The following is a 27,256-nucleotide window of genomic DNA, read 5'->3' as shown; positions in this document are numbered from 1 at the left end:
AGCTTTTTTCCATCTACGTAACATTGCAAAAATCAGAAACTTTCTGTCCAAAAATGATGCAGAAAAATTAATCCATGCTTTTGTCACTTCCAGGTTAGACTACTGCAATGCTCTACTTTCCGGCTACCCGGATAAAGCACTAAATAAACTTCAGTTAGTGCTAAATACGGCTGCTAGAATCCTGACTAGAACCAAAAAATTTGATCATATTACTCCAGTGCTAGCCTCTCTACACTGGCTTCCTGTCAAAGCAAGGGCTGATTTCAAGGTTTTACTGCTAACCTACAAAGCATTACATGGGCTTGCTCCTACCTATCTCTCTGATTTGGTCCTGCCGTACATACCTACACGTACGCTACGGTCACAAGACGCAGGCCTCCTAATTGTCCCTAGAATTTTTAAGCAAACAGCTGGAGGCAGGGCTTTCTCCTATAGAGCTCCATTTTTATGGAACGGTCTGCCTACCCATGTCAGAGACGCAAACTCGGTCTCAACCTTTAAGTCTCTACTGAAGACTCATCTCTTCAGTGGGTCATATGATTGAGTGTAGTCTGGCCCAGGAGTGGGAGGGTGAACGGAAAGGCTCTGGAGCAACGAACCGCCCTTGCTGTCTCTGCCTGGCCGGTTCCCCTCTTTCCACTGGGATTCTCTGCCTCTAACCCTATTACAGGGGCTGAGTCACTGGCTTTACTGGGGCTCTCTCATGCCGTCCCTGGAGGGGGTGCGTCACCTGAGTGGGTTGAGTCACTGATGTGGTCATCCTGTCTGGGTTGGCGCCCCCCCCCCCCCCCCCCCTTGGGTTGTGCCGTGGCGGAGGTCTTTGTGGGCTATACTCAGCCTTGTCTCAGGATGGTAAGTTGGTGGTTGAAGATATCCCTCTAGTGTTGTGGGGGCTGTGCTTTGGCAAAGTGGGTGGGGTTATATCCTTCCTGTTTGGCCCTGTCCGGGGGTGTCCTCGGATGGGGCCACAGTGTCTCCTGACCCCTCCTGTCTCAGCCTCCAGTATTTATGCTGCAGTAGTTTATGTGTCGGGGGGCTAGGGTCAGTTTGTTATATCTGGAGTACTTCTCCTGTCCTATTCGGTGTCCTGTGTGAATCTAAGTGTGCGTTCTCTAATTCTCTCCTTCTCTCTTTCTCTCTCTCGGAGGACCTGAGCCCTAGGACCATGCCCCAGGACTACCTGACATGATGACTCCTTGCTGTCCCCAGTCCACCTGGCTGTGCTGCTGCTCCAGTTTCAACTGTTCTGCCTTATTATTATTCGACCATGCTGGTCATTTATGAACATTTGAACATCTTGGCCATGTTCTGTTATAATCTCCACCCGGCACAGCCAGAAGAGGACTGGCCATCCCACATATGCTCTCTCTAATTCTCTCTTTCTTTCTCTCTCTCGGAGGACCTGAGCCATAGGACCATGCCCCAGGAATACCTGACATGATGACTCCTTGCTGTCCCCAGTCCACCTGACTGTGCTGCTGCTCCAGTTTCAACTATTCTGCCTTATTATTATTCGACCATGCTGGTCATTTATGAACATTTGAACATCTTGACCATGTTTTGTTATAATCTCCACCCGGCACAGCCAGAAGAGGACTGGCCACCCCACATAGCCTGGTTCCTCTCTAGGTTTCTTCCTAGGTTTTGGCCTTTCTAGGGAGTTTTTCCTAGCCACCGTGCTTCTACACCTGCATTGCTTGCTGTTTGGGGTTTTAGGCTGGGTTTCTGTACAGCACTTTGAGATATCAGCTGATGTACGAAGGGCTATATAAATAAATTTGATTTGATTTGATTTGATTTGATAATGATTCATGAAGATGTTATTCTTGTTGTTATTCACTAGGGTTAGTGTTTTAATAAGATAATTAAATTCAATCAGAACATTTTCTAATTTTGGTATAGAATTTTTGAATTTTTGTTTGTGTATAAAGTATTTGGCAACAAGAATAAAAAAATTAACAATCATTTCAGTGGTTTTGTTATCATTGCAATAGTAACATATTATATATTTTATGTTAAAATTATAAGCAGTGTTCATAATGGTAAATAAGTACTTTGCAAGGTTTTCCCAAAATTCTGACACAAATTTACATTCAAAGAACAAGTGAGACAGATTCTCACCTTCTTTTTCACAGAAAACGCAGATATCATCAATAGCCACAAATTTGGAAATCTTACATGGATATATCTTATGTAAAATGTTGAAGTGCACTTCCTTAACTTTGTTTGGTATACAGTATTTGTAAGGCCTTAAACCATGCATTATTCCAGACTTTCCTCTCAGTGTAAGTTGGTTTTGTGAATGAAGAATTTGTCTTATATATTTATTACAACAAGATTTCTCAAGTAAACCCACGCCTTCCAATCTGAGTTCTGGATAAACTTTGTGATCATTCCCAAAATTAAGATGACTTTTCATAAGTGTAGTTATGTAACGGTTGTGAAACGGCTAGCTAGTTAGCGGTGGTGCGCGCTAAATAGCGTTTCAATCGGTGAAGTCACTTGCTCTGAGACCTTGAAGTAGTGGTTCCCCTTGCTCCGCGGCTTTTGTGGAGCGATGGGTAACGATGCTTCATGGGTGACTGTTGTTGATGTGTGCAGAGGGTCCCTAGTTCGCGCCCTGGTATGGGCTAGGGGACGGTCTAAAGTTATGCTGTTACAGTAAGACCACTGGGAACGGCTTTGATCACAGAAATAAACTCTCTGAAATGTATTGGAAACTCTTTCAATGTTATAAATTGTTCATATGTGAGAATATTACCCTTGTTGTCGAAAATATCAAGAACAAAGTCAATATTCCTCTCATGCCATTTATATGGTATTTATAGGTTGCACCTCCGTCACTCGGTCGCGTCATGCCATTGTTATGAACGTTCTCAAGCCGCCCTCTATCGGCGGCGCCATAGTGGTGGTAAACGACAGGGACACAGAAACAGCTGATTAGCTTGCTAGCTGTTAGGTGATGTCTTACTATGGTCGTGAATTTGCCTAAATTATTAGATAGTCGTAATTCTGCTGCCTTTTTTTTTTGCCCAACATACGCCATTTCGGGACGATTTGTGTTTTGCCATTTTAGGCCAAGCGGAACCAGAACGACCTAACGTTACTGTAGCCAGCTCGTAAACATTGGAGACAAAACAACACTAAAAAACCTGATTTAACATCGAGCTGAATTATGGATCAAAATTACACCTTGTATCCTGTTAAACTGTACGTTTACGACCTGTCTAACGGAATGGCTCGCCAGCTGAGCCCCCTCATGCTAGGTAAGATGCAAGCTAGTTATCTTTGGTTGTACTTTTTTGTAAATGTTTTTTTTTTTATTAACAATAATAAATCAATACAAATGTACACGGGGAACACAAGTACGCTTAAGCAATAAGGCATGAGGGGGTGTGGTATATGGCCAATATATCACAGACCCCCGAGGTACCTTATTGCTATTATAAACTAGTTACCAATGTAATTAGAGAAGTAAAAATAAATGTTTTGTCATACCCGTGGTATACGTTCTGATATACCACGGCTGTCAGCCAATCAGCATTCAGGGCTCAAACCACCCAGTTTATAAATAAAGAATATACCAAGGATTTTGGGCTAGGGGGTACAATAACACATTACACAAAGACCTTAAGGGACCAATGGCGACCTGTAATTCATGGCAGGTGGGACAGAACCCTAAAAAACTATATAAACTCAGCAAAAAAAGAAACGTCCTCTCACTGTCAACTGCGTTTATTTTCAGCAAACTTAACATGTGTAAATATTTGTATGAACATAACAAGATTCAACAACTGAGACATAAACTGAACAAGTTCCACAGACGTGTGACTAACATAAATGTGTCCCTGAACAAAGGGGGGGGGGGGGGGGGGGTGTCAAAATCAAAAGTATCAGTCAGTATCTGGTGTGGCCACAAGCTGCATTAAGTACTGCAGATGCATCTCCTCCTCGTAGACTGCACCAGATTTGCCAGTTCTTGCTGTGAGATGTTACCCCACTCTTCTACCAAGGCACCTGCAAGTTCCTGAACATTTCTGGGGGGACTGGCCCTAGCCCTCACCCTCCGATCCAACAGGTCCCATACGTGCTCAATGGGATTGAGATCTGGGCTCTTCGCTGGCCATGGCAGAACACTGACATTCCTGTCTTGCAGGAAATCACGCACAGAACAAGCAGTATGGCTGGTGGCATTGTCATGCTGGAGGGTAATGTCAGGATGAGCCTTTTTTGCCAGTCCTGTCTGGTCCAGCGACGGTGGGTTTGTGCCCATAGGTGACGTTGTTGCCTGTGATGTCTGGTGAGGACCTGCCTTACAACAGGCCTACAAACCCTAAGTCCAGCTTCTCTCAGCCTATTGCGGACAATCTGAGCACTGATGGAGGGATTGTGAATTCCTGGTGTAACTTGGGCAGTTGTTGTTGCCATCCTGTACCTGTCCCGCAGGTGTGATGTTCGGATGTACCGATCTTGTTACTGTTACACGTGGTCTGCCACTGCGATGACGATCAGCTGGCCGCCCTGTCTCCCTCTAGCGCTGTCTTAGGCGTCTCACAGTATGGACATTGCAATTTATTGCCCTGGCCACGTCTGCAGTCCTCAAGCCTCCTTGCAGCATGCATAAGGCACGTTCACGCAGATGAGCAGGGACCCTGGGCATCTTTCTGTTGGTGTTTTTCAGAGTGAGTAGAAAGGCCTCTTTTTTAGTGTCCTACGTTTTCATAACTGTGACCTTAATTGCCTACTGTCTGTAAGCAGTAAGTGTCTTAATGACCGTTCCACAAGTGCATGTTAATTAATTGCTTATGGTTCCTTGAACATGCATGGGAAACAGTGTTTAAACCCTTTACAATGAAGATCTGTGAAGTTATTTGTATTTTTACAAAATATATTTGAAAAAAAGGATCCTGAAAAGGGATGTTTATTTTTTTTTACTGAGTTGAGAGATATATATATATATATATATATATATAAAAATTGCTTGTTTTGCATGTTATTTTGGCATTAATACGTGTCGCATATCAGTTTGCAAACAATGTAAAAATAAATAAAATATAATTGAGTTAATAAAGCCGCATACAAACATGTTCTCTTTTTTGCTTTCTAGAGTAAGGAGCCTAGCTCAGTGCTTTCTGTGGTGGTGGGGGAGTCAGTGGAATATACGGAGCGTAGGGGTTGGTAATGTTCTCTAGTTGCACCGTGATTGGCTCAGTGTTCTGTCACTCATGGGGACACTACGTCACCGCAAAATCTACAGGGAGAGATTGAAAATTCAAGCCCCTTGGGTGCTGCCATAGAGTTACGTTAGAAGTGCCCATCCAAGAAGGCTTGGTCATTGGCCACAGATAAAATTATGTCAAATCACGTTATATGTACCCTACCTTTTAATTATACTGATCATGTCAATATCATACTTTCAAAATCTTAGCTAGCAAGCTAGCAGTCGTCATCATGAATCAAGTCGGCAATCTACTGGCAAATACTTTTCAATCCTTGTCAAATGAAGAGAAATTATAGATAAAACATATCGATGTTCATCGGCCATTGGACATAAACATTACACAACAAGTTGAAAATCACAAATTCAGCAATGAGTGGTTTGGAAGGAATCAGTGCTTATTTGCAAGTATTGCAAAGCAATCACTAGCCTGCTATTCAATGGAGTGGTTGTGTGGTACAAGTCTGGGTTTAAGGGTCTCTTTTCCAAGCTTAAAAGGATTAACATTCAACATTGGCCATGCTGTCAATCCAGCATGACTTCTGACACATTCAAAACAATTGGAACTGGGAAATCTCAGACTTCAGTGAGTTCAAGACATCTGGGAACTCGGAAAAAACAAGCTCTGACTAGGGAAAGTAAGTTTTGAATGGTCATTTAGCTTATAGACTGTTTTTGAGAAATGTCATCATCGAATATTGTAAGAGCTTTCATTGTCTGCTTATTTGGCCACTTTATTTATCATACAGTTCTGACTTCGTGTGCAGGGAGAATACTGTAAGAATGGCTCATGTTCTGAATTCTGTCATATCACAACAAATTATTTTGGGTCACATTCGCCGAATACAACCTTAATGTGAAATGCTTACTTACAAGCCCTTAACCAACAATGCAGTTCGGGGCACTTCTGGGGATAGCATGAAAAAAAATATTGACTAAATAAGCCAAAGTAAAACATAATAACGAGGCTGTATACAGGGGGCACTGGTACGGAGTCAATGTGTGGGAGTACAGGTTAGTCAAGATAATTAGTACATGTATTTAGGGGAAAGGTAATTATGCATAGATAATAAACAGCGAGTAGCAGCAGTGTAAAAACAAAGGGGGGGGGGGGGGGGGTCAATATGGCCATTTGATTCATTGTTCAGCAGTCTCATGGCTTGGGGGTTAAAGCTGTTAAGGAGGCTTAGACTTGGCGATCTGATACCGCTTGCCATGCGGTAGCAGAGAGAACAGTCTATGACTTGGGTGACTAGAGTCTTGGACAATTTGTTTGGGCCTTCTTCTGACATGCCTAGTATATAGGTCCTGGATGGCAGGAAAGCTTTTTGAGGATCTGGGGACCTGTTCTCCTGAGGCGGAAAGGTTTTGTTGTGCCCTCTTAAATCAAATCAAATCAAATCAAATCAAATTTTATTTGTCACATACACATGGTTAGCAGATGTTAATGCGAGTGTAGCGAAATGCTTGTGCTTCTAGTTCCGACAATGCAGTAATAACAAGTAATCTAACTAACAATTCCAAACTACTGTCTTGTACACAGTGTAAGGGGATAAAGAATATGTACATAAGGATATATGAATGAGTGATGGTACAGAGCAGCATAGGCAAGATACAGTAGATGGTATCGGGTACAGTATGTACAAATGAGATGAGTATGTAAACAAAGTGGCATAGTATAGTATAAAGTGGCTAGTGATACATGTATTACATAAGGATACCGTCGATGATATAGAGTACAGTATATACGTATGCGTATGAGATGAATAATGTAGGGTAAGTAACATTTATATAAGGTAGCATTGTTTAAAGTGGCTAGTGATATATTTACATCATTTCCCATCAATTCCCATTATTAAAGTGGCTGGAGTTGAGTCAGTGTCAGTGTGTTGGCAGCAGCCACTCAGTGTTAGTGGTGGCTGTTTAACAGTCTGATGGCCTTGAGATAGAAGCTGTTTTTCAGTCTCTCGGTCCCAGCTTTGATGCACCTGTACTGACCTCGCCTTCTGGATGATAGCGGGGTGAACAGGCAGTGGCTCGGGTGGTTGATGTCCTTGATGATCTTTATGGCCTTCCTGTGACATCGGGTGGTGTAGGTGTCCTGGAGGGCAGGTAGTTTGCCCCCGGTGATGCGTTGTGCAGACCTCACTACCCTCTGGAGAGCCTTACGGTTGAGGGCGGTGCAGTTGCCATACCAGGCGGTGATACAGCCCGCCAGGATGCTCTCGATTGTGCATCTGTAGAAGTTTGTGAGTGCTTTTGGTGACAAGCCGAATTTCTTCAGCCTCCTGAGGTTGAAGAGGCGCTGCTGCGCCTTCTTCACGATGCTGTCTGTGTGAGTGGACCAATTCAGTTTGTCTGTGATGTGTATGCCGAGGAACTTAAAACTTGCTACCCTCTCCACTACTGTTCCATCGATGTGGATAGGGGGGTGTTCCCTCTGCTGTTTCCTGAAGTCCACAATCATCTCCTTAGTTTTGTTGACGTTGAGTGTGAGGTTGTTTTCCTGACACCACACTCCGAGGGCCCTCACCTCCTCCCTGTAGGCCGTCTCATCGTTGTTGGTAATCAAGCCTACCACTGTTGTGTCGTCCGCAAACTTGATGATTGAGTTGGAGGCGTGCGTGGCCACGCAGTCGTGGGTGAACAGGGAGTACAGGAGAGGGCTCAGAACGCAACCTTGTGGGGCCCCAGTGTTGAGGATCAGCGGGGAGGAGATGTTGTTGCCTACCCTCACCACCTGGCGGCGGCCCGTCAGGAAGTCCAGTACCCAGTTGCACAGGGCGGGGTCGAGACCCAGGGTCTCGAGCTTGATGACGAGCTTGGAGGGTACTATGGTGTTGAATGCCGAGCTGTAGTCGATGAACAGCATTCTCACATAGGTATTCCTCTTGTCCAGATGGGTTAGGGCAGTGTGCAGTGTGGTTGAGATTGCATCGTCTGTGGACCTATTTGGGCGGTAAGCAAATTGGAGTGGGTCTAGGGTGTCAGGTAGGGTGGAGGTGATATGGTCCTTGACTAGTCTCTCAAAGCACTTCATGATGACGGATGTGAGTGCTACGGGGCGGTAGTCATTTAGCTCAGTTACCTTAGCTTTCTTGGGAACAGGAACAATGGTGGCCCTCTTGAAGCATGTGGGAACAGCAGACTGGTATAGGGATTGATTGAATATGTCCGTAAACACACCGGCCAGCTGGTCTGCGCATGCTCTGAGGGCGCGGCTGGGGATGCCATCTGGGCCTGCAGCCTTGCGAGGGTTAACACGTTTAAATGTCTTACTCACCTCGGCTGCAGTGAAGGAGAGACCGCATGTTTTCGTTGCAGGCCGTGTCAGTGGCACTGTATTGTCCTCAAAGCGGGCAAAAAAGTTATTTAGTCTGCCTGGGAGCAAGACATCCTGGTCCGTGACTGGGCTGGGTTTCTTCCTGTAGTCCGTGATTGACTGTAGACCCTGCCACATGCCTCTTGTGTCTGAGCCGTTGAATTGAGATTCTACTTTGTCTCTGTACTGGCGCTTAGCTTGTTTGATAGCCTTGCGGAGGGAATAGCTGCACTGTTTGTATTCGGTCATGTTACCAGACACCTTGCCCTGATTAAAAGCAGTGGTTCGCGCTTTCAGTTTCACACGAATGCTGCCATCAATCCACGGTTTCTGGTTAGGGAATGTTTTAATCGTTGCTATGGGAACGACATCTTCAACGCACGTTCTAATGAACTCGCACACCGAATCAGCGTATTCGTCAATGTTGTTATCTGACGCAATACGAAACATCTCCCAGTCCACGTGATGGAAGCAGTCTTGGAGTGTGGAGTCAGCTTGGTCGGACCAGCGTTGGACAGACCTCAGCGTGGGAGCCTCTTGTTTTAGTTTCTGTCTGTAGGCAGGGATCAACAAAATGGAGTCGTGGTCAGCTTTTCCGAAAGGGGGGCGGGGCAGGGCCTTATATGCGTCGCGGAAGTTAGAGTAACAATGGTCCAAGGTCTTTCCTCCCCTGGTTGCGCAATCGATATGCTGATAAAATTTGGGGAGTCTTGTTTTCAGATTAGCCTTGTTAAAATCCCCAGCTACAATGAATGCAGCCTCCGGATAAATTGTTTCCAGTTTGCAGAGAGTTAAATAAAGTTCGTTCAGAGCCATCGATGTGTCTGCTTGGGGGGGGATATATACGGCTGTGATTATGATCGAAGAGAATTCTCTTGGTAGATAATGCGGTCTACATTTGATTGTGAGGAATTCTAAATCAGGTGAACAGAAGGATTTGAGTTCCTGTATGTTTCTTTCATCGCACCATGTCACGTTAGTCATAAGGCATACGCCCCCGCCCCTCTTTTTACCAGAAAGATGTTTTTTCCTGTCTGCGCGATGCGTGGAGAAACCTGTTGGCTGCACCGCTTCGGATTGCGTCTCTCCAGTAAGCCACGTTTCCGTGAAGCAAAGAACGTTACAGTCTCTGATGTCCCTCTGGAATGCTACCCTTGCTCGGATTTCATCAACCTTGTTGTCAAGAGACTGGACATTGGCAAGAAGAATGCTAGGGAGTGGTGCGCGCTGTGCCCGTCTCCGGAGTCTGACCAGTAGACCGCCTCGTTTCCCTCTCTTTCGGAGTCGTTTTTTTGGGTCGCTGCATAGGATCCACTCCTTTGTCCTGTTTGTAAGGCAGAACACAGGATCCGCGTCGCGAAAAACATATTCTTGGTCGTACTGATGGTGAGTTGATGCTGATCTTATATTCAGTAGTTCTTCTCGACTGTATGTAATGAAACCTAAGATGACCTGGGGTACTAATGTAAGAAATAACACGTAAAAAAACAAAAAACTGCATAGTTTCCTAGGAACGCGAAGCGAGGCGGCCATCTCTGTCGGCGCCGGAAGTCAGGTTCACAACTGTCTTGGTGTGTTGGGACCATGATAGTTTTTTGGTGATGTGGACACCAATGAACTTAACTCTTGACCCACTCCACTACAGCCCCATTGTGAATGGGGGTGTGTTCGGCCCTTCTTTTCCTGTAGTCCATGATCAGCTCCTTTTGTCTTGCTCACATTAAGGGACTGACCCCCTCCCTATAGGCTGTCTTGTCGGTAATCACGCCTACCACTGTGTCGTCAGCAAACTTAATGATGGTGTTGGAGGCGTGCTTGGCCACGCAGTCATGGGTGAACAGGGAGTACCGGAGGGGACTAAGCACGCACCCCTGAGGGGCCCCCGTGTTGAAGATCAGCGTGGCAGATGTGTTGTTGCCTACCCTTACCACCTGGGGGTGGCCCATCAGGAAGTCCAGGTTCCAGTTGCAGAGGGAGGTGTTTAGTCCCAGGGTCTTTAGCTTAGTGGTGAGCTTTGTGGGCACTATGGTGTTAAACGCTGTTCTGTAGTCAATGAACAGCATTCTCACATAGGGGTTCCTTTGTCCTGGTGGGAAAGTGCAGTGTGGAGTGCGATTGAGATTGCGTCATCTGTGGATCTGTTGGGGTGGTACGTGAATTCGAGTGGGTCTAGGGTTTCTGGGATGATGGTGTTGTGAGCCATGACCAGCCTTTCAAAGCACTTCATGGCTACCGACGTGAGTGCTACGGGGCGGTGGTCATTTAGGCAGGTTACCTTTGCTTTCTTGGGTACCGGGACTATGGTGGTCTGCTTGAAACATGTAGTTATTACAGATTTGGTCTGGGAAAGGTTTAAAATGTCAGTGAAGACACTTGCCAATTGGTCCATGCATGGTCTGAGTACACGTCCTGATAATCCGTCTGGCCCTGCGGTCTTGTGAATGTTGACCTGTTTCAAGGTCATACTCACATCGACTACAGAGAGCGGAACACCTAGTGCTCTCATGCATGCTTCAGTTTTGCTTGCCTCAATACGAGCTTGAAAGGCATTTAGTTTGGTATGTTCACGTCATTGGGCAGCTCGCGGCTGTGTTTCCCTTTTGTAGTCCGTAATAGTTTGTAAGCCCTGCCACATCCGACGAGCGTCAGAAGCAGTGTTGTAGGATTCAATCTCAGTCCTGTATTGATGCTTTGCCTGTTTGATGGTTCGTCTGAGGGCATAGCGGGATTTCTTATAAGCAAAAAAGTGTTAAAAAAATCTAAATATATTTTATATTTAAGATTCTTCAAAGTAGCCACCCTTTGCCTTGATGACAGCTTTGCACACTCTTTGCATTCTCAAAACCAGCTTCACCTGGAATGCTTTTCCAATAGTCTTGAAGGAGTTCCCGCATATGCTGAGCACTTGTTGGCTGCTTTTCCTTCACTCTGCGGGCCAAGTCATCCCCAAAAAAGTAGGGACGTGGATCAGAAAACCATTAAGTATCTAGTGTGACCACCATTTGTCTCATGCAGCGCGACAGATCTCCTTTGCATAGAGTTAATCAGGCTGTTGATTGTGGCCTGTGGAATGTCCTCCCACTCCTATTCAATGGCTGTGTGAAGTTGCTAGATATTTGCGGGAACTGGAACACGCTGTCGTACACGTCTATCCAGAGCATCACCTCATGTTTCAGCATGATAATGTGCATGTCGCAAGGATCTGTACACAATTCCTGGAAGCTGAAAATGTACCAGTTCTTCCATGGCCTGCATTCTCACCAGACATGTCGCCCATTGAGCATGCTCAATGGGCTCAATGGGCGACATGTCTGGTGAGAATGCAGGCCATGGAAGAAGTGGTACATTTTCAGCTTCCAGGAATTGTGTACAGATCCTTGTGACATGCACATTATCATGCTGAAACATTTTAAAAAACATTTTTTTAACCTTTATTTAACCAGGCAAGTCAGTTAAAAACAAATTCTTATTTTCAATGACGGCCTAGGAACAGTGGGTTAACTGCCTGTTCAAGAGCAGAACGACAGATTTGTACCTTGTCAGCTTGGGGGTTTGAACTTGCAACCTTCCTTGCAACCTTAGTCCAACCTTGCAACCTTAGTCCAACGCTCTAACCACTAGGCTACCCTGCCGCCCCATGAGGCGATGGCGGCGGATTAATGGCACGACAATGGGCCTCAGCATCTTGTCACGGTATCTCTGTGCATTCAAATTGTCATCGATAAAATACAATTGTGTTTGTTGTAGCTTATACCTGCCCATACCATAACCCCACAACTACCATGGGGCACTCTGTTCACATTAACATCAGCAAACCGCTCGCCCACACATCTGCCATCTGCCCGGTACAGTTGAAACCCGAATTCATCTGTGAAGAGCACACTTCTCCAGCGTGCCAATGGCCATCGAAGTTGAGCACTTGCCCGCTGAAGTCAGTTACGATGCGGAACTTCAGACAGGTCAAGACCCTGGTGAAGACAACTAGCATGCAAATGAGCATCCCTGAGACAGTTTCTGATAGTTAATGTTGAAATTCTTTGGTTGTGCAAACCTCCAGTTTTATCAGCTGTCCGGGTGGCTGATCTTTGACGATCCTGCAGGTGAAGAAGCCAGATGTGGAGGTCCTGGGCTGGCGTGGTTACACATGGTCTGCTGTTCTGAGGCCGGTTGGACGTACTGCCAAATTCTCTAAAACGTCTTTGGAGGCGGCTTATGGTAGAGAAATTTAAATGTAATTCTCTGGAAACAGCTCTGGTGGACATACCTACAGTCATCATGCCAATTGCACGCTCCCTCAACTTTAGACATCTGTGGCATTGTGTTGTGGGACAACTGCACATTTTAGTGGCCTTTTATTGTCCCCAGCACAAGGTGCACCTGTGTAATGATCATGCTGTTTAATCGGCTTCTTGATATGCCTCACCTGTCAGTCGGATGGATTATCTTGGTAAAGGAGAAATGCTCACTAACATGGATGTAAAACTAATTTGTGCACCAAATTTGAGAGACATAAGCTTTTTGTGAGTATGGTAAATGTGTATGACCTTTTATTTCAGCTCATGAAACATGGTACCAACACTTTAAATGTTGCATTTATATTTTTATTCCTTGTATATACAAGCTTTGGTTGTAATATAAGTTGTATTATCCGCGGAAATTGATGCCACACGGAACAAGGAGCAAATATCTTTGGTGATGCGAGAGCTGGGACTCTCTAAAAACATGGCACTTCGATACAAGTGACTATTTGTAGCAGGGATGAGGAGACACTGAGGATGCCATTTAGGCCCATGGGCTGAACTTATTATTTACTTCTAGCTCTCATTCACAAAATGTACATATAAACTATTTTCTTCTATTCACAGGGAAACAGCTTGATGGAATATGGTGAGTAAATTATGTATTCTTTGATTTAAGTTCTTATTTTTTGTGAGGACAAAGGTCAATTTTATGTTCACCTATCATTTCATAACTGGATGTTGTAAAATATGTTGAGCATTCTCTACATGAATGTCATGATAGGGATATTTTTCCCCCAGTGTTTTTAAGTCTGTAAATTGAGAATCCCTCTTTATGTGAAACGAAACAGTAACATATTCCTCTCAGGCACACTGCTATTGTTGTCCATGGAGAGGAGTTCTTCTATGGGGGAGAGGGCATCGCAAACTGCCCACCTGTAAGACAACGTTTTATTCTATTCCTTCCTACAATAAACTAGACCTGAGTTGTCCACAGAAGTCTAAGTTAGAGTTGCCCCAAACATAGATGTTGTGATCCTCAACAAATCCTGGGGCTAAGTAAAAGCTGCAAATACAGGGCCATTGGAGGACAACTGAGCAAGCAGGGGACATGACTAAGCTGTTTGTGTTTGTTGAGTGTTTCAGGGTGGGACGTCCCTGGGAGAACCCAACTCCATAATAGACCTGGGCATCACAGAAGTGACTGAGGAAATCTTTATGGAGTACCTGTCTTCACTGGGAGAGTCCACGTACAGGTGAGACTGAGACACCTGGTGTATCTTAACTCCACTGGGATATGTGTGTGTATGTATGTACAGTGCCTTTGGAAAGTATTCAGACCCCTTGACTTTTTCCACATTTTGTTACGTTACAGCCTTATTCTAAAATGGATTAAACCCTTCTTTTTTTCTCTCAGCAAACTACACACAACACCCCATGATGACAAAGCGAAAACAGGTTTAAATAAATATTTGCTCATTTATTAAAAATAAAAACTGAAATACCTTATTTACATAAGGGAAAGGGGGATACATAGTCAGTTGTCCAACTGAATGTATTCAACTGAAATGTCTTCCGCACACAACCCCTCTGAATAAGTATTCAGACCCTTCGCTATGAGACTCGCAGTTGAGCTCAGATGCATCCTGTTTCCATTGATCATCCTTGAGATGTTTCTACAACTTGATTGAAGTCCACCTGTAGTAAATTTGATTGATTGGAAATTATTTGGAAAGGCACAAACCTGTTTATATAAGGTCCCACAGTTCACAGTGCATATCAGCTCAAAAACCAAGCCATGAGGTCGAAGGAATTGTCCGTAGAGGTGCGAGACAGGATTGTGTCGAGGCACAGATCTGGGGAAGGGTACCAAAAAATGTCTGCAGTGTTGAAGGTCCCCAAGAACAGAGTGACCTCCATCATTCTTAAATGGAAGAAGTTTGGAACCACCAAGAATCTTCCTAGAGCTGGCTGCCCGGCCAAACTGAGCAATCGGGGGAGAAGGGCCTTGGTCATGAATGTGACCAAGAACTCGCTGGTCACTCTGACAGAGCTCTAGAGTTCCTGTGTAAAGATGGGAGAACCTTCCAGAAGCACAACTATCTCTGCAGCACTCCACCAATCAGGCCTTTATGGTTGAGTGGCCAGATGGAAGCAACTCCTCAGTAAAAGGCACATGACAGCCCACTTAGTGTTTTCCAAAAGTCACCTAAAGGACTCAGACCATGAGAAACATGATTATCTGGTCAAATGAAACCAAGATTGAACTCTTTGGCTTGAATGCCAAGTGTCACGTCTGTTGGAAACCTGGCACCATCCCTATGGTGAATCATGGTGGTGTTAGCATCATGCTGTGTGGATGTTTTTCAGCGGAAGGGACTGGGAGACTAGTCAGGATCTAGGCAAAGATGAATGGCGCAAAGTACAGAGAGATCCTTGATGAAAACCTGCTCCAGAGTGCTCAGGACATCAGACTGGGGCGAAGGTTCACCTTCCAACAGGACAACAACCCTAAGCACACAGCCCAGACAACGCAGGAGTGACTTCGGGAAAAGTTTCTGAATGTCCTTGAGTGGCCCAGCCAGAGCTCGGACTTGAGTCCGATCTAACATATCTGGAGAAAGCTGAAAATAGCTGTGCAGAAACACTTGAGAGGATCTGCAGAGAAGAATGGGAGAAACTTCCTAAATACAGGTGTGCCAAGCTTGTAGCGTCATACCCAAGAAGACTCGAGGCTGTAATAGCTGCCAAAGGTGCTTCAACAAAGTACTGAGTAAAGGGTCTGAATACTTAGATAAATGTGATATTTTATTTGTTTATTTTTAATACATTTGCAAAATAAATTAACCTGTTTTTGCTTTGTCATTATGGGGTATTGTGTGTAGATTGAGAGAAAACAACAAACAATTTAATACATTTTTGAACAAGGCTGTAATGTAACGATGTGGAAGAAGTCAAGGGGTCTGAATACTTTCTGAATGCACTGTGTGTATGTACTGTAGGTATGTATAGATGGAGATATGCAGTTGGATACTGACGAGATCTTTTTATCTCTCTCCCTCACTGTATCCACTCTATCTTTACTCTGTCCCTATCTTTGCTTCTTTCTCTCATTCACTGCCTTTCTCCCCACTCACACCCCTTTCTCTCACACACTGTAGGGGGAACCAGTACCATCTGTTTGAGTGGAACTGTAACACGTTCAGTAACGAAGTGGCCCAGTTCCTCACCGGCAGCAAGATCCCTGCCCACATCACAGACCTGCCGGCTGAAGTGCTGTCCACGTGAGTTACCCCTCTCTTCCCTCCCTCGTCTCTCTAGAAACAAGAACCTATTGTCAAACATAATGAGTGTAGTGTGGGAGCGTGGCACAATGACAGTGCTGCAGTCTTCCAAGCACATATTGTCCATGAGCGACATTGGTATGAATTCCAGCCCTGACACCTTTGTGCGGGTTCTCCTCTACCTGTACCCCTATATATCCTCTACCTGTACCCCTATATATCCTCTACCTGTACCCCTATATATCCTCTACCTGTACCCCTATATCTCCTGAACCTGTCCCCCTATATCTCCTCTACCTGCCCCCCTATATCTACTCTACCTGTCCCCCTATATCTACTCTTCCTGTCCCCCTATATCTCCTCTACCTGCCCCCCTATATCTACTCTACCTGTCCCCCTATATCTCCTCTTCCTGTCCCCCTATATCTCCTCTTCCTGTCCCCCTATATCTCCTCTACCTGCCCCCCTATATCTACTCTACCTGCCCCCCTATATCTCCTCTACCTGTCCCCCTATATCTACGTTCAATGCTGTCTGAATAAAGAATACATAAGGATGATAAGTCTCCATTCACATATTGAGTCAACACCAGGGCTCTCCAACCCTGTTCCTGGAAAAACACTAATACAGTTGAAGTCAGAAGTTTACATACACATTAGCCAAACACATTTAAACTCAGTTTTTCCCCATTCCTGACATTTAATCGTAGTAAAAATTCCCTGTCTTAGGTCAGTTAGCATCACCACTTTTTTTTTAAGAATGTGAAATGTCAGAATAATAGTTGAATGATTTATTGAATCTTTTATTTCTTTCATTACATTCCCCGTGTGTCAGAAGTTTACATACACTCAGATAGTATTTGGTAGCATTGCCTTTAAATTGTTTAACTTGGGTCAAACGTTTCGGGTAGCCTTCCACAAGCTTCCCACAATAAGTTGGGTGAATTTTGGCCCATTCTTCCTGACAGAGCTGGTGTAACTGAGTCAGGTTTGTAGGCCTCCTTGCTCGCACATGCTTTTTCAGTTCTGCCCACAAATTTGCTATGGGATTGAGGTCAGGGCTTTGTGATGGCCACTCCAATACCTTGACTTTGTTATCCTTAAGCCATTTGGCCACAACTTTGGAAGTATGCTTGGGGTCTCTGTCCATTTGGAAGACCCATTTGCGACCAAGCTTTAACTGATGACTTGAGATGTTGCCTCAATATATCCACATAATTTTCTCACCTCATGATGCAATCTATTTTGTGAAGTGCACCAGTCCCTCCTGCAGCAAAGCACCCCCACAACATGATGCTGCCACCCCCGTGCTTCACGGTTGGGATGGTGTGCTTCACGGTTGGGATGGTGTTCTTCGGCTTGCAAGGCTCCCCCTTTTTCCTCCAAACATAATGCCGGTCATTATGGCCAAACAGTTCTATTTTTGTTTCATCAGACCAGAGGACATTTCTCCAAAAAGTACTATTTTTGTCCCCATGTGCAGTTGCAAACCATAGTCTGGCTTTTTTATGGCGGTTTTGGAGCAGTGGCTTCTTTCTTGCTGAGCGGCCTTTCAGGTTATTTCGATATAGGACTCGTTTTACTGTGGATATAGATACTTTTGTACCTGTTTCCTCCAGCATCTTCACAAGGTCCTTTGCTGTGGTTCTGGGAATGATGTGCACTTTTCGCACCAAAGTACATTCATCTCTAGGAGACAGAACGCATCTCCTTCCTGAGCGGTATGACGGCTGCGTGGTCCCATGGTGTTTATACTTGCATACTATTGTTTGTACAGACGAACGTGGTACCTTCAGGCGTTTGGAAATTGCTCCCAAGGATGAACCAGACTTGTGGAGGTCTGCAATTTTTTTCTGAGGTCTTGACTGATTTCTTTTGATTTTCCCATGATGTCAAGCAAAGAGGCACTGAGTGTGAAGGTAGGCCTTGAAATACATCCACAGGTGCACCTCCAATTGACTCAGGCTAATTGACATCGTTTATCAGAAGCTTCTAAAGCCATGACATCATTTTCTGGAATTTTCCAAGCTGTTTAAAGGCACAGTAATCTTAGTGTATGTAAACTTCTGACCCGCTGGAATTGTGATACAGTGAATTAATTATAAGTGAAATAATCTGTCTGTAAACAATTGTTGGAAAAATTACTTGTCATGCACAAAGTAGATGTCCTAACCGACTTGCCAAAACTGTAGTTCGTCAACAAGAAATTTGTGGAGTGGTTGAAAAACTAGTTTTAATGACTCTAACCTAAGTGTATGAAAACTTCTGACTTCAACTGTAGCTACAGGACGGTTGCTCTCCAGGAACAGGATTGGACAGCCCTGGTGTTGACCCTTTTACTTTTTCCACATTTTGTTATGTTACAGCCTTATTCTAGGAAAGATTAAATCATTTTTTTCCCCTCATCAATCTACACACACTACCCCATAATGACAAAGTAAAAACAGGTTTTTAGATATTTTTGCAAATGTATAAACAATCAACACATTTACACGTTACTCAGTACTTTGTTGAAGCACCTTTGGCAGCGATTACAGCCTCCAGTCTTATTCTGTATGATGCTACAAGCGTGGCACTCCTGTATTTGGGGAGTTTCTCCCATTTTTCTCTGCAGATCGTCTCAAGCTCTGTCAGGTTGGATGGGGAGCGTCGTTGCACAGATATTTTCAGGTTTCTCCAGATATGTTCGATCGGGTTCAAGTCCGGGCTCTGGCTGGGCCACTCAAGGACATTCAGAGACTTTTCCTGAAGCCACTTCTGCGTTGTCTTGGCTGTGTGCTTAGGGTTGTTGTCCTGTTGGAAGGTCAACCTTCGCCCCAGTCTGGGGTCCTTAGTGCTCTGGAGCAGGTTTTCATCAAGGATCTCTGTACTTAGCTCTGTTCATGCTAACACCACCATGCTTCACCGTAGGGATGGTGCCAGGTTTCCTCCAGACGTGACGCTTGGCATTCAGCCTAAAGAGTTCAATCTTGGTTTCATCAGACCAGAGAATCTTATTTCTCATTGTCTGAGAGTCCTTTAGGTGCCTTCTGGCAAACTCCAAGAGGGCTGTCATGTGCCTTTTTACTGAGGAGTGGCTTCTGTCTGGCCACTACCATAAAGGCCTGATTAGTGGAGTGCTGCAGAGATGGTTGTCCTTCTGGAAGATTCTCCCCTCTCCACAGAGGAACTCTGGAGCTCTGTCAAAGTGACCATCGGGTTCTTGGTCACCTCCCCTGACCAAGGCCCTTCTCTCTCGATTGTTCAGTTTGGCCGGGTGGCCAGCCCTAGGAAGAGTCTTGGTGGTCCCAAACTTCTTCCATTTAAGAATTATGGAGGTCACTGTGTTCTCAGGGACCTTCAATGCTGCAGAAATCTTTTGCCACCCTTCCCCAGATCTGTGCCTCAACACAATTCTGTCTCTGAGCTCTACGGACAATTCCTTCGACCTCATTGCTTGGTTTTTGCTCTGACATGCATTGTCAACTGTAGGACCTTTATATAGACAGGCATGTGCCTTTCTAGATCATGTCCAATCAATTTACCACAGGTGGACTCCCAAGTTGTAGAAACATCTCAATGATGATCAATGGAAACAGGATGCACCAGAGCTCAATTTTGAGTCTCATAGCAAAGAGTCTGAATACCTATGTAAATAAGGTATTTCAGTTTTTTTTTATGAATTTACCCAAAATTCTAAAAACCAGTTTTCACTTTGTCATTATGGGGTATTGTATGTAAATTTATGAGATTATTTTTTTATTTTATTTTTTATTTTTTATAATAATCAAATGAAATCCATTTTAGAATAAGGCTGTAACATAACAAAATGTGGAAAAAGTCAAGGGGTCTGAATACTTTCAGAATGCACTGCATGTGCCAAATTTGACACTTAATCAGTGCTTAATTTGAGCAGGATCCTGCCGGAACAGGATCCAACACCTCTCCGTTTTGGACTGTTTTGTTCCAGGACCTCTTGTGGCATTGAAAAATATTTTTTACTTTTTGCAATGTAAAAATTATAATAAAAGTGATCAGAGTTCATTCCAGTTGCCTCTTCGTTAATTATCCTGCCAGTACAAAAAAACGTTACCTGAAAAAGTAGATTTTCAGCCCGGGCCTAATATTCTAAGAGTTGATTTGGGTTGGGGTGGCCCAGGCTTATAGTTTGCGCAACACTGAGATCAACGTTTGGCCATGGCTGTATGTGAAGCACGCCATTATCTCTCACATAACTAGAATGAGATTCACTTTCTATGAGCTCTCTCCCTCTCTGCTCTGATACACATGAGCTTGCAACTCTCATCTCTCCAGCCTTGCACATCATAATTTATTGCCTTTTATAGAAGCATAGCCACACAAAGGGTTCTGAAGGAACTGCCCCTGATAAATTGAAATACATAGGCCAAAATTATAGGATTACTTCTCTGTTCAGAAGTAAAATAAACAATTCAGAATAGCCTACTACACCACGAGAAGGCCTATAATTTAGCCACAGAAGATCAATAGCTTCTTCTTTTTTAATTTTTTTTCAAAATAGCGTAGCTGTGGATTGTAGCCCAATAACCAGGAATAGCCTACAGTTGGGAACGCAAGGCAAATCTGTTGGTGAAAAAACAGCATGCAGATAAAACTGGCCTTTCGCAATATGTCAAATACAATCGAAGGAAAACACAGGTTGGAAAACAAATTGCTCCTGCTGAAGAGTGAAGACTCTATGCTATAAGGCTGACAAAATGTTAGATCAACTTCCAAATATTGTTTTACAAAGAGGGAGAGAGAGGCTTTTGGCATCGGCCATCACCAGTGAGTGAGCTGCTCATCATTGGGTGAGTCAGTGAAACTGGAAAGCATTTTTAGGATTATAATTTCTTCATATTGTAGCCTACATAATGTGTCTCCACACACCTAGGCCTAGGCTGTTGATGGATTCAAGTCGAGGTCGTTTTTATTGATCTCAGTTTGTCAGTGTCAAAGTAGCCTGACATGTTGATCATTTGTGTGACTTTTGCCAAAGTCTCCAGTCATGTAAAATTATGTAGAATTGCATGAAATTGGTTTATAAAAGGCACATTTTCTCCCCGGACCGTAGGCTATTAAAACATGTCCCCATGTGTGCAACTCATGTAAGTGACTCTACTCTACTTCCTCTATGCCACTACTCAAATGCATTGATATGCATGCAATGCTTAATTTTTTCTCTCTAATGTGCTCCGGTACCGCATAACTTCCCAGGTCACCTCACTCTCACTTTTTTACAAATTAAGCACTGCACTTACTGTGTGTTTCAAGTTAAATTGAGTTTGTTGGAATGTATGATAGAAATAAGGAAAGCTTGTTCAAAACATAACTCACTGTGTGGATTCTAATTTGTGCTGTGTTCCACTCTGTCACCCGCAGACCTTTCGGCCAGGCGCTACGCCCGCTTCTGGACTCCATCAATATTGCACCTCAAGGGGGCAACACCTTCAATGGACATTATGGCCAGAGATAGACCGATAACACAGGTGCACAGAGTAATATATTAAACGATCAGTCAGTCTGTGTGGGGGGGGGTGGGAGATCTGCAGCTCTGGACCTTTGTAAGTCCCTTACTGATGTGTCAGTCAGTCAGTCAGTGGGCCAGGCAGCAACCTAACCCAACCTGACCTCTTTAATACCTTAAAGGCAGTCAAAAAAGTGATTTTCCTGTTTTTTTTATATATATATTTCCACACTATGAGGTGTCAATAATACAATGAAATTGTGAAATTTATAATGCCCTTTTAGTGTAGGAGCTGTTTGAAAAGACCGCTGGAAATTTCAGCGTATTTTGGTGGGATGGCGTTTTGGCGTATTGGTTAATAGACCAATAAGAAAGAGTTCCAAAACTCTGCCAATATCAGCACGTTTTCAGTTTTCCCCTACCCACTCAGACCACTCCCAGACAGTCCTAGCAAAATTATTTATTGAGAAATTCTCTTTGCTAAGAAATTCTCTTTGCTATTTTTTTGACTCATTTAAAATAACCACACTAAGGTACTTAATTGTTCCTCAGAAATGATTTTTTATTTTTTTTTATTTTATTTGATATTGAGATAAAAACAGCTGCATCTGACCTTTTACCCCAGCCCAGCCTGACACTCCCCAGACTTAACATGATTCTACCTAACTTACCCCTTTTCCACTATAAACTTGGCCTGCAATCTGTGTGTGTATTTTAGTATGTCCATGGATATAAAGCTGGCATTAGGCCGTAAGTGTATGATAAGATAGATATTTCTTCTACTCTCCATAGGAGCCCATGGTCAGCTGAATGTAAAACTAGGGAGCTGCAAGCTTTCTATCTAGAGCCAGAGCTGCAGCTCTTTCCTGCACAGGGGTGGGTAGGGTGTCCTTTTACCTTCCTGTTATAAGTAATTAAGTAAGCTATTTTGGTGTTTTCATTGTTCTTTTTTAATTACCATGACATGACTGCATTGACACTCCAGAGAGGTAGAGAGAAGGGGTAGAGAAGATGAAAAGAGAAACAAACCACGTTTGAGATTTTAGCTGGAGACGTGATAAAAACCATACAAATTCTGACTTGCACTTGTCTTGATATTGTGAACTTGCGTATTCACTTATCTTCGTATCAACTTCCAACTGTCTGGTGTCAAGGTTTATCCCGTGAAAACATTGTTACACACAAGCTCAAGATCATCAAGCTATGACCTTGTGTGACCTGTAAAGACTTGCTCAAATTTGTTGGTACCCCTCCACAAATGCACAATTTTCTCTGAAATAACTTAACTGACAAAAGTAATTGGCATCCACTGTTGCTTATTCCATATTTAATAGAAATCAGACTTTGCTTTAGATGTTTTATTAAACATAATATTGTAAGTAATAAAACAAATGAAAATAGCATGGACAAAAATGATGGGACCCATAACCTAATATTTTTTTGCACAACCTTTAGAGGCAATCACTGCAATCAAATGTTTTCTGTAGCTCTCAATGAGACTTCTGCACCTGTTAGCAGGTAGTTTGACCCACTCTTCCTGAGCCAACTGCTCCAGCTGTCTCAGGTTTGATGGGTGCCTTCTCCAGACTGTAAGTTTCAGCTCTTTCCATAGTTGTTCGATAGGATTCCGATCAGGACTCATAGAAGATCACTTCAGAATAGTCCAATGTTTTGTTCTTATCCATTCTTGGGTGCTTTTAGCTGTGTGTTTTGGGTCATTATCCTGTTGGAGGACCTATGACCTGCGACTGAGACAGAGCTTTCTGACACTGGGCAGTACGTTTCGCTCCAGAATGCCTTGATAGTCTTGATTCCATTGTGCCCTGCACAGATTCAAGGCACCCTGTGCCAGGCGCAGCAAAGCAGCCCCAAAACATAACCGAGCCTCCTCCATGTTTCACTGTAGGTATGTTGTTATTTTCTTTGAAAGCTTCATGTTTTCGTCTGTGAACATAGAGCTGATGTGACTTGGCAAAAAGCTCCAGTTTTGGAGGACATTCTCTCAGGATTGTGGCTTGTCATTATGCATTTTAGAAAATTCCAGTCTGGCTTTTTTGTGTTTTTCTTTCAAATGTGGAGTCCTCCTGGGTCTACTTCCATGGAGCCCATTTTCTCTCAAAAAGCGACGGATGGTGCGATCAGAAACTGACGTACCGTCACCTTGGAGTTCAGCTTGTATCTCTTTGGCAGTTATCCTTGGTTCTTTTTCTACCATTTGCACTCTCCTTCTGTTCAATCTGGGGTCGATTTTCCTCTTGTGGCCGCGCCCAGTGAGGTTGGCTACAGATCCATGGACCTTAAACTTAATAACATTTGCGACTGTTGTCACAGGAACATCAAGCTGCTTGGAGATGGTCTTGTAGCCTTTACCTTTACCATGCTTGTCTATTACTTTCTTTCTGATCTCCTCAGACAAATCTTTCCTTTGCTTTCTCTGGTCCATGTTCAGTATGGTGACCACAATGATACCAAACAGCCCAGTGACTACTTTACTCTGGTCCATGTTCAGTGTGGTGCACACAATGATACCAAACAGCACAGTGACTACTTTACTCTGGTCCATGTTCAGTGTGGTGACCACAATGATACCAAACAGCACAGTGACTACTTTACTCTGGTCCATGTTCAGTGTGGTGACCACAATGATACCAAACAGCCCAGTGACTACTTTACTCTGGTCCATGTTCAGTGTGGTGACCACAATGATACCAAACAGCCCAGTGACTACTTTACTCTGGTCCATGTTCAGTGTGGTGACCACAATGATACCAAACAGCACAGTGACTACTTTACTCTGGTCCATGTTCAGTATGGTGACCACAATGATACCAAACAGCCCAGTGACTACTTTACTCTGGTCCATGTTCAGTGTGGTGACCACAATGATACCAAACAGCACAGTGACTACTTTACTCTGGTCCATGTTCAGTATGGTGCACACAATGATACCAAACAGCCCAGTGACTACTTTACTCTGGTCCATGTTCAGTGTGGTGACCACAATGATACCAAACAGCACAGTGACTACTTTACTCTGGTCCATGTTCAGTATGGTGACCACAATGATACCAAACAGCACAGTGACTACTTTACTCTGGTCCATGTTCAGTATGGTGACCACAATGATACCAAACAGCACAGTGACAACTTTACTCTGGTCCATGTTCAGTATGGTGCACACAATGATACCAAACAGCCCAGTGACTACTTTACTCTGGTCCATGGTCAGTGTGGTGACCACAATGATACCAAACAGCCCAGTGACTACTTTACTCTGGTCCATGTTCAGTGTGGTGACCACAATGATACCAAACAGCCCAGTGACTACTTTACTCTGGTCCATGTTCAGTATGGTGACCACAATGATACCAAACAGCACAGTGACTACTTTACTCTGGTCCATGGTCAGTGTGGTGACCACAATGATACCAAACAGCCCAGTGACTACTTTACTCTGGTCCATGTTCAGTGTGGTGACCACAATGATACCAAACAGCCCAGTGACTACTTTACTCTGGTCCATGTTCAGTGTGGTGACCACAATGATACCAAACAGCACAGTGACTACTTTTCTCCATTTAAATAGGCTGAATGACTGCTTACAAGATTGGAGATGTGTGATACTAATAAAAGAAACAAATGACTTTGAAATATCACTATAATGAAATGATTTATTCTATTTTCTAAGGGGTACCATCATGTGTCCAGGCCATTTTAGAATATCTTTGTAGAATAAGCAATAATTCATCTCTTTTCACAGCTTCCTTGCTTTATTCTATGACATACCAACGGCATGCAAGTATACCGCTTTTAATTTACTCACTTTTCATGAGGAATGAAGCATTAATGAGCTGTAAGGGCACCAACACATTTGAGCACGTCTGTATGTAGGATTTTACAGTAATACACTGAACAACTGCAGTAATACACTGAACAACTGCATCTTTCCAGAATTGGTATACTTATACCTTTCAAATTAGCAGGAATGCACCATATCTAGGCATTTTCAAAGATTGGAATGTTGTTGAGTCTCTGTACTGTTTTCTTGCAATCAGTGTGCAGCCTAATGTTGTTCCAGCATAGGAAATCACTCTCCATATCGAGAGTTATGCCAACCGCCATTCACTTTTTTCCTGATATCAAGTGTCTGTGATTTTGATGCCATTATTTGTTTGTTTTGATCTGTTTATTTATTGTAAGATTATATACACAAGACTGTCTTTGTAAGTGACATACTTTAATTTATTACCTAATGTCATTATGAGCATACATATCGTTATTATTATTGTATTATCAAGATTTAATATATTCGGTAATTCACATTTGGTATTAAGTCAAAGTTGTGATACCCCCAAAATGTCCATCCTTACTCTGTCCACTATTGTGATGTAAAGATCCTGTTTATATTTAACGAAACTCTTGCCTCTGCTTGATAAAGACAACTTTTCTCTAAGTATTGTTGTCTATGTGTCTTTTTGTGTTAACACTCTTAAGGCAGGTTATTTTTGTACAGGTAGTTTCCTAAAAAAATACTTATTCACCCAGAAATATCTCTTCAGCCAGTGATTAGTGGGAGACCATACTACATTATATGATGGTGTGTAACAGGTATTCCCAAACTGGGGTACAATGCGTCGGGGGTAGGCCAAATAAAAATGTGTTTTATTTATTTAACCAGCTAGGCCAGTTGAGAACAAGTTCTCATTTACAACTGCAACCTTGCCAATATAAAGCAGTGTGACAAAAACAACACTGAGTTACACGTGGGATAAACACAAGTACAGTCAATAACACAATAGAAAAATCGATAAACAGTGTGTGCAAATGGAGTAAGGCAATAAATAGGCCATATTAGCTGAGTAATTACAATTTAGCAAATTAACACTGGAGTTATAGATGTGCAGATGATGATGTTGTACTGGTGTGCAAAAGAGCCCAAAAAAGTAAATAAAAACAATACAGGGATGAGGTAGGTAGTTGGATGGGCTATTTAGAGATGGGCTGTGTACAGCGGCAGCGATCGGTAAGCTGCTCAGATAGCTGATGCTTAAAGTTAGTGAGGGAGATATGTCTCCAACTTCAGCGATTTTTGCAATTTGTTCCAGTCATTGGCAGCAGAGAACTGAAAGGAAAGGTGGCCAAAGAGGTGTTGGCTTTGGGGATGACCGGTGAGATATACCTGCTGGTGCGCGTGCTACGGGTGGGTGTTGTTATGGTGAACAGTGAGCTGAGATAAGGTGGAGCTTTACCTAGCAAAGACTTATAGATGACCTGGAGCCAGTGGGACTGGCAACGAATATGTAACGAGGGCCAGCCGACGAGAGCATACAGGTCGCAGTGGTGGGTGGTATATGGGGCTTTGGTGACAAAACGGATTATGTTGGTATAACAACGAGTTTCTCACACGACTGGCCTATTTGGGTAATGTTTTTTTCCGCCTGAGTGATCTGAATCTAGGATTACAGAGACTCTCAGCAACTATATTCAATGTGCGGGACAAAGTTGAGGCTAAGAAGTTGGAGCTCTTCTCTGTCTGCAAACAGACAGGTCTTTCCATCATTGTATGATTTTTTGTATGCAAATTAACTCAAGTTTACGTACAATGTCAAATGTGATGTAGCGAAGCACCTGAGTGAGTTGGGTGTGCAATTACGCAGGTACTTTCCTGAACCAGATGACACAAACAACTGGATTCATTATCCCTTTCATGCCCTGCCTCCAGTCCACTTAC

General features: G+C 43.6%; 1 protein-coding gene across 1 annotated transcript; it reads left to right on the top strand.

The window, feature by feature from the left end:
- Nucleotides 1–2,842: 2,842 nt before the first annotated feature.
- On the top strand, nt 2,843–25,979 carry LOC139376691 (desumoylating isopeptidase 1-like). Its single transcript, XM_071119552.1, has 7 exons — nt 2,843–3,266; nt 13,406–13,427; nt 13,647–13,716; nt 13,925–14,034; nt 15,940–16,062; nt 21,441–24,095; nt 24,995–25,979. The coding sequence occupies exons 1-6, from the start codon at nt 3,176–3,178 to the stop codon at nt 21,532–21,534; spliced, it is 510 nt and encodes a 169-aa protein (XP_070975653.1). The 5' UTR covers nt 2,843–3,175; the 3' UTR covers nt 21,535–24,095; nt 24,995–25,979.
- Nucleotides 25,980–27,256: the final 1,277 nt, after the last annotated feature.

Source organism: Oncorhynchus clarkii, chromosome 20, assembly GCF_045791955.1.
Source record: "Oncorhynchus clarkii lewisi isolate Uvic-CL-2024 chromosome 20, UVic_Ocla_1.0, whole genome shotgun sequence".
Taxonomy (NCBI): Eukaryota; Metazoa; Chordata; class Actinopteri; order Salmoniformes; family Salmonidae; genus Oncorhynchus; species Oncorhynchus clarkii.
The sequence above is the reverse complement of the archived record's forward strand: the minus strand, read 5'-3'. Positions and strand labels throughout refer to the sequence as shown.

What these genes read in the sequence shown, in the direction of transcription:
- LOC139376691 (XM_071119552.1), top strand. Translation starts at nt 3,176, where the DNA reads ATGGATCAAAATTACACCTTGTATCCTGTTAAACTGTACGTTTACGAC. An exon ending in GCTGAGCCCCCTCATGCTAG is followed by an intron (nt 3,267 to 13,405) that starts GTAAGATGCAAG and finishes TTCTATTCACAG; the next exon opens with GGAAACAGCTTGATGGAATA. An exon ending in AAACAGCTTGATGGAATATG is followed by an intron (nt 13,428 to 13,646) that starts GTGAGTAAATTA and finishes TATTCCTCTCAG; the next exon opens with GCACACTGCTATTGTTGTCC.